The 7,828-nt window shown below is 37.7% G+C and overlaps 1 protein-coding gene across 3 annotated transcripts in view; it reads left to right on the forward strand.

The window, feature by feature from the left end:
* Positions 1-7,572, forward strand: part of KCNJ15 (potassium inwardly rectifying channel subfamily J member 15) — a 44,427-nt gene extending 36,855 nt beyond the window's left edge. For all 3 annotated transcript variants that reach the window (XM_090060735.1, XM_090060745.1, XM_090060755.1), the window contains exon 2: positions 640-7,572. In XM_090060735.1, coding sequence (XP_089916861.1) covers positions 656-1,783 — 1,128 coding nt within the window. In that variant the 5' untranslated portion in view covers positions 640-655 and the 3' untranslated portion in view covers positions 1,784-7,572. The remainder of the gene's footprint in view (positions 1-639) is intronic.
* The last annotated feature ends 256 nt before the right edge of the window (positions 7,573-7,828 follow it).

Consider the following 7,828-nt stretch of genomic DNA (forward strand, 5'->3'; position numbering starts at 1 on the left):
ATAAACAGTCTTGATGAGTTTTCAGGTGCAACATTTTTTTTCCCCAAGCTCTCCTTTATGTATTCATGGGTCTATGCTGTTTCCCTGTAACTTAGTTATATGTTTAGCAAATGTTTATTAAATCACTTGTGGAAGTTAATTGGTCATACTTAAATTTTGTCGGGTCTATATTGCCTGAAGAGCTTGGAGAGGCATGGTTAGTGTACTGATCCTATGTTCTAGCCCAAGCATCAAAATGTTTAATTTTAATGTAATCTGTCTCCTGAGTACATTGGTAGGATTTGTGTTAAAAAAATAGTCTCTTCTCCTTTCTTTTTACATGAGAAGAAGTCTATTTAATATCTTTACAAAAATAAAATATTAACATAGGCGTTCAGCTTGGTCACACTCTTTTCCAGGCTTTTTCCTTATATGGCATTCAGTAAAGTCAAATAATTACTTTTTCTTTGAAAAAAATTACTAGCTTTAGTAGCAAATACTATATGATAATAACTTTTTTTATTCCAGGTGGTTTTCTTGCCTATAAATATGTAATGTTTCTATTTGCTATTGATCAGTATTTTTAAATGGTTTTAAGAATCAGTTATGTACTCTGACTTCATGTAATAACTTAATTATTTTTCTATTTCCTGTTCTTAGGACTGAAGCACTGAAAATGGAAGCCACTCAGATCAATATGTCAAGTGCTCCACTCATTAATGGTGGCATCAATGCTCAGCTCAAGACACACAGACCTCGTGTGATGTCCAAAAGTGGCCATAGCAATGTGAGGATTGACAAAGTGGATGGTATATACCTGCTTTATCTTCAAGATTTGTGGACCACAGTTATAGACATGAAGTGGAGATACAAGCTTACCTTGTTTGCTGCTACTTTTGTGATGACCTGGTTCCTCTTTGGAGTTATCTATTATGCTATTGCATTTCTCCATGGAGATTTAGAAAGGACTCCATTCTCTGAGAAGCATGTACCTTGTGTTGAGAAAGTAAACTCACTAACTGGAGCATTTCTCTTTTCTTTGGAGTCGCAGACAACCATTGGTTATGGCTTCCGTTTCATCACAGAAGAGTGTCCTCATGCCATTTTCCTACTGGTTGCCCAACTGGTTATTACAACCTTGATTGAGATCTTTATCACTGGTACTTTCCTGGCCAAAATTGCAAGACCCAAAAAACGGGCTGAGACTATTAAGTTCAGTCACTGTGCTGTAATTACCAAGCACAATGGAGAACTTTGCCTTGTAATCAGAGTGGCAAACATGCGGAAAAGCCTTCTGATTCAGTGTCAGCTGTCTGGGAAACTTCTTCAAACCTACGAAACCAAAGAAGGGGAGAAGATCCTTCTCAACCAAGACAGTGTCAAATTCCATGTTGACTCCTCTTCAGAAAGTCCTTTTTTGATTTTACCTTTGACCTTTTACCATATATTGGATGAAAATAGTCCTTTAAGAGATCTCACCCCCCAGAACCTAAAAGAAAAGGATTTTGAACTGGTTGTCTTCTTGAATGCCACAGTAGAGTCTACCAGTGCTGTCTGCCAAAGCAGAACTTCTTATATTCCAGACGAGATCCACTGGGGTTATGATTTTGTACCTGTAATTTCTCTTTCTCCAAGTGGAAAATATGTTGCTGATTTTAGTCAGTTTGAGAAAATCAGAAGAACCACAGATTCTACCTTTTATACTATGGACTCTGAAAAACAGAAACTAGAAGAAAAGTACAGACAGGAAGATCAGAGAGAGAGAGAACTGAGAACAATATTATTACAGCAAAGCAATGTTTGATTGTATGTGCAAAATTGAACATTAGTAACTTTTATGTACAAACTGAAACAGAAGCATATTCTCTATGCTGTATACCTGTTACGAAGGCAGAGTGGAGACCTCTTCAGCAAATAGCTTTGGTCTGGAGTATCTATCCCTTTGTCAGGTTGAGGTGTTAAGTATTTTTTAATTAGATGGCATTTCTTTGCTTATATTATTAACCTAATACAATAGGGTTTATGTTATGATTTTGCCATCTCCCAATTGTTAAAGCAGACATGCTACTTACCATTTGGCAAGTGTAGTTTGATACATTAGGCAGATTTCTTCAAATATTTATTTGTCAGGTTTTAATTATAAATATGTGATCTCAGACACAGCATACAGTTCTTTTTCAAATAGATATGCTTCTTTAATAAGTGTATTCTCATACCAGATATATATTTGCATGGGCTTCCTGGGATTGAAAATATACCAGTATGAAAAAAATGGTTCAGTCAATGGGGAAAGATTGTTCACCTGGTAAAGGCCTTCTTGAATGAAAGGCAATGACTTGCATACTAATAGCTTTGCTGGGTTGTGGTAAATGGTGCTCTTTGTTGCACGAGGGGCATTTTGTCCCTTAAATACTAATTTTTTATCATGTTACTGGTTTATATGTAGTAGCTAAAGAGGAAGCGAAAGGCAGGTAACAAAAAATCAAAATGGTAATTCACAAAGGTTAAAACTGACTTTGATAGACCTATTGCTATTATAAAGTGTAAATAGTTTATAACAGTAGCATAACAATACATTTCTACAGATTATTTGCTTTGCTATAGGTTGTAATGAGTCTTGGTTAAAAGAAATCTGAATGACTTCTGTAGACAATATTGACATGTTTTACATCTTTCTGCCTTAATGGACATACATTCCTTTGATCCATTTCCATTAAACCAGGTCCATTAGACCATTCCACTAATGAAGGGATTTTATTTGGGTGATTACTGATTTCTTTGTGGCACCGCAAGACGGTGTAGTACTGTACTTAGATTCTGAAACAACAAAATACTTAGCATATTCAGTTCTATATAACAAAAAACAAAGAATACAGTTGATTTCTTCAAATGATCATATAGTGGGGAGTAAACCCCATTCAAGAGGAAAACCACCGCATGGAGCAGTGTTGGGTTTGTAACATACTTGCTGTATGTAGAACAGCTGTCAGATAGAACTTAAGGCAAAGGTGCATGAGCAAATTATTATGAGGTAAGTGAGGATGGGGTTTTTCCTTGTATCAGCTACTCCACATTACCTGCCAGTGTGCACATCTGACCCTGTGGAAGCTAACTGAAAGCACCTTAGTCTATTAATGAAAAAAGAAGACTAGGAAACTTAACTAGTAATGTTTAAAGGTCCAGGGCTTTAGGATTAGGCAATGACTCCCGGATTAGGTAATAACTGAGCAGTAGTTTTGAGGATCTAAATTTTGGATTTAGATGGCTAAAGTGGCAGTTAGATGTCCAAATCTTTTTGTCCATTGAGCTTTTCCATGCATACCGTCAGGATAAATTGCCCTGAAACACTGTCTATTCCATTCCACTCTCAGGGCCTATTCATTAAATCACACTGAAGAAGCTTGTCATCCAAGGTAAATACCATTCACGTTCAAAGAAAGCATTATAAAGTTGAATGTTCCAAAACTGCCAGCAAAAACAGCCTTTGCTTTTAAACAAGCCAACAACACAAGGTAAATATGGTAAAGCTCTGGCAAATGAAGCCAGTTTCCATTAGGTAACAATATGTTGAACAATAAGATATGATACAGGCTTTTATTTTAGGTTGAAAACAAATTCCCATCTTGTAATGATCTAAATATTTTCCTTTCTGCCTTCATGCAAGTGTTTAACTCTCACTGATATTATTATAAGTTTGGTGTACATCTGGAATGGAAAATAGGCAATATACTAGTGGTATAGAACTAAACGTAATAGGTTATTTAAACAAAATGACATGTTAAACTGTTAGCTGCTGGGTTTTAGACCAGAGATTTATGACTAGAACCTTATCTGGTACAACATAGCGTAGCTCTACAGCTATGCTGATTTGTTCCAGTTGAGGATTGGGACTTGAAGATTTGGCATCAGGAAAACCATCACTGACATATCTAGACCAAACATCCATCCTGTGAGGGGAAAAAGATTTATGCACGTGTGATTTATGGAATGAGTTGAGCACTCTTCATTTTTGCAGGCTGTATTTTCTTGTTTTCTTCAGTTCACTGGGAGTTGGGAAACCCAAAGTGATGGGCATGCTTAGTTAAAATGCTTGGATGTCTTTACATATGCTCTGGGTGGTTGTGGGGGGAGGGCAGGTGGTGTTAATTAGAGCGGCTTTCAGGAGCTGCTTTAATTAAAATGCCTACAGTGCCCTGTCTATTCAGCTTCAAAATGACGGCGGGGGCACTTTAACTAAAGCTTGTTTGATGAGCTTTAGTTAAAGCACCTCTGCCACCATTTTGAAATGCAGGGATGTTGAATACACATGATGCTGAGGCTGCTCGATCTGTTTCAATCAATCAGTCTCAATTAATTGAGTCTCCTCCAATGTGTTCTAATTAGAATGTGTTGGAGCACATGTCTGGCATGTGTATATGTGCCCCTCATTTAAAAATGGCCTATAATCTATATTAATATATCAAGATTGGTAACCACTAGACTTTTTATAGACTTTCTGGTGCTAATCCCTACACTGAGAAAGATGCTAGTTCACTTTTACATGATCCAAATTAGAGCTGGGCCAACTCCAAAGAATAGGTTCATAGGCTTGGAAAGGACCTCATCAGATCATCTAGTTCAGCCCCCTGCTCAGGGCAGGGTCATCCCTGATTCAACCATTCCAGAAAAGTGTCTTTCTAATCTGCTCTTGACAACGTCCAGGGGTGAGGATTCCACACCTTCACTACGTTGCCTGTTCCAAGGTTTAACCACCCTCATAGTCAGAAAATTGTTTCTAATCTCCAATCCAATTTGGAAGCCATTGATTGTAATTCTGTCCCTTATAGCTGCAGAGACTAGTTTGTCTCCATCTGCTTTAGGTGTCTGATGACTTATCAAATCCCTCCCAGCCCCTCTTCATCAAACTAAATAATCCTAAATTCTTTCAGCCTTTCCTCATAAATTGTTTTTGGATCTCTAATATTTTTTGTCACCCTCCACTGGATTCCTTCTAATCTGCCCACTTCATTCTTGAACTGTGGGACCCAAAACTAGACACAGTACTCCAGGTGAGGCCTCATTGGTGCTGAAGAAAGAAGAATCACTTCCTTTCATTTGCAAGTGACACGCCTGTTTGTACAACCCATTATGCTGTTGGATTTTTTTTTTCCAACAAGAGCACACTGTTGTCTCATTTTCAGCTTATGATCCACTGTAACACCCAGGTCCTTCTCTGCAGTACTGCAACCTAGTCAATCATTCCCCAGCCTATATAGGTGCATGCAATTATTCTGACCCAAGTGCAGGGCTTTGCACTTGTCCTTTTAGAATTTCATTGGCTTGATTTTGGGCCATTGCTTCAGTTTATCCTGATCATTCTGGATCACAGCCCTACCATCTGAAGTGTCTATAACTCCACCCTACTTAGTTTCATCATCCAGATCTTTAATTGGAGTTCTGCGTCCAGTTTTGGGCTCCACAATTCAAAAAGGATGTGGAAAGCTTGAGAGAGTCCAGAGAAGAGCCACGCCAGAAGTCAGGAAAACAGACCTTACAACGACAGGCTGAAGCCATGGGGCTCTTTAGCCTGGAAAAGCGCAGGCTCAGGAGTGATCTGATGGCCACCTATAAGTTTATCAGGGGTGACCACCAGTTTCTGGGGGAACGTTTGTTCACCAGAGCACTCCAAGGGATGACGAGGTCGAACTGTTATAAACTCCTGCAAGACCGTTTCAGACTGGACATAAGGAAGAATTTCTTTACTGTCTGAGCCCCCAAGATCTAGAACAGCCTGCCATTGGAGGTAGTTAAAGTACCTACACTGAACACCTTCAAGAGTAAATTGGATGCTTATCTTGCTGGGATCCTATGACCCCAGCTGACTTCCTGTCCTTCAGACGGCGGGGCTGGACTCGATGATCTTCCAAGGTCCCTTCCAGCCCTAATGTCTATGAAATCTATGAAATTGAAGATGTTGAACAATAGTGGACATAAAACAGACCCCCCCCCACTGGATGCCTGACTGATGTATTAGAGATGTGTTTGTTATTTGAAACTGCACACAGAAATATGAATGAGTTCAGACTTTGGATTTTTTATAAACTATTTCCTATGCCTGTGTCTTCAGCTCTCCTATGCCAGTTTTCTGTGATGACAGATAACTAAAGTGACATGGAATAGCTTTTGCTGCTCTTTGAAAGAGGAAAGAAGAGCTCCAAAATATTCCATGATGGCCTGGTATACACTTCAGGTGTCTGTCTACCACCATCAGATCCATTTGTTCAAGGATATCAGATACTTTTGTTTAGAGAACTTTGCTTTCAAAATGAATGCAGAACTTACTAGCAACAACAACAACAGCAAAAATAAATATCTTTAATGACCGCGATGATAAATAAAACAGGTCATGAATACTGAAATGAATTCATGATTTTATATTTGAACTTTGGCTGCCACTACGTTTGTCATTTTAGCCCAGCTCCAATCAGAATGTTCCCTATGACAGACTGACCACAATACAGAATAGTAATGACTGTGCATCAGTGTTATTAGCTCTTCACTGTACAGCACAACCGAAGGAGGTATTATGCAGATCTTACATATTAAGTACTAAAACTCCGCTTGACTAAAATGTTAGCATTTACCTGCCCCACTTACATGATTAGTATTTCATGAATAATGGAAGCTTATGGTGGTGAATCCCTTGAACACATTCTGTGAAAATATTAGATTACGAGTACCAGATCTTTTTAATGCTTAAGATTCCTGCTGAACATCCTGTACTTAAATGGCTTGAAAGAGCTGCTGGAACATTTCCAGTACGTCATATATTTTCTCAGTCGAGGTCGTTTAAACTGCCTTACCCTGGGTTATCACACAGTAAACAGAAGCAAAACAATGTAAAACCACCCAACAGTGCAGCAGCTGCCTTTTGCATTTATTGCACATATTATTAAAAATAAACCTTATAATGGTAATTGCACATCTTATCCTATTTTGTAGACTGTAATAATGTCATTCCATTATTATTATCATTCTTAACTATCAACCCAAACAAGAGCTGATGTGAGGATATCAGGAGATAGAAAGAAGGGCCAAGCTTTATATTAACCTAGGTATCTGTTAGAAGCTTGGAAGGAACATACCAGTCTCAAATTTACATTCTTATAATTAAGATGCAGTGGGCCTGACTGTACACCATTAAAAACTACATAGAATGGAAACTTAAAACCATGGATTTAAATAAGTTTTTATGTTTCAGTACTTGCGAATAATTGAACAAATTATTAGACTGTCCTAGTTCCATCTCACAATCTTCCTCCCACTTTTGTTCATCTTAAGGATCTAATTGATTTTCGTTAGAATCACAATTTATGTTCTTTCCTTTGCTAAGACGATATATACTTGAATTCCTGAGAAGTGTAACGTTTCATTTAACAGCTGTGGTTAAACAATGATTTTGAAGTTAGAAGACTGCTATTCATGCTTCAGTCCAAGGAATTGCCAAAATTATTTGTGAAAACATACCCTTTGCAATGCTCCAGAATAAAAAAAATACCTCAGAATAAATACGGAAATCTAAAACCTGGAATAAATTATGTGATACATGCTAAACTGCCTGCCTTGATAGTTATTGCAATAAAGTGATTACTCTTTTTACAGAAATAGATAAAAATATTTAGAGAACATTGCACTAAGGAGAAATCTTTAAAAGCAGATATAATGCTATCCTGATCTAGGTTAATCTTGAAAAGAATAACAAAAGAAATTTTGTCTTATCACTGGAGGAAATTTGTTGTGTACCATGAAGGCAGACTTTTATTGTGAAGTTATAGCATAGTATACCATAGTATCTTTCTTTTGGGAAAAC

Source organism: Crocodylus siamensis, chromosome 1 (assembly GCF_052110815.1).
Source record: "Crocodylus siamensis isolate JL-2025a chromosome 1, ASM5211081v1, whole genome shotgun sequence".
Taxonomy (NCBI): domain Eukaryota; kingdom Metazoa; phylum Chordata; order Crocodylia; family Crocodylidae; genus Crocodylus; species Crocodylus siamensis.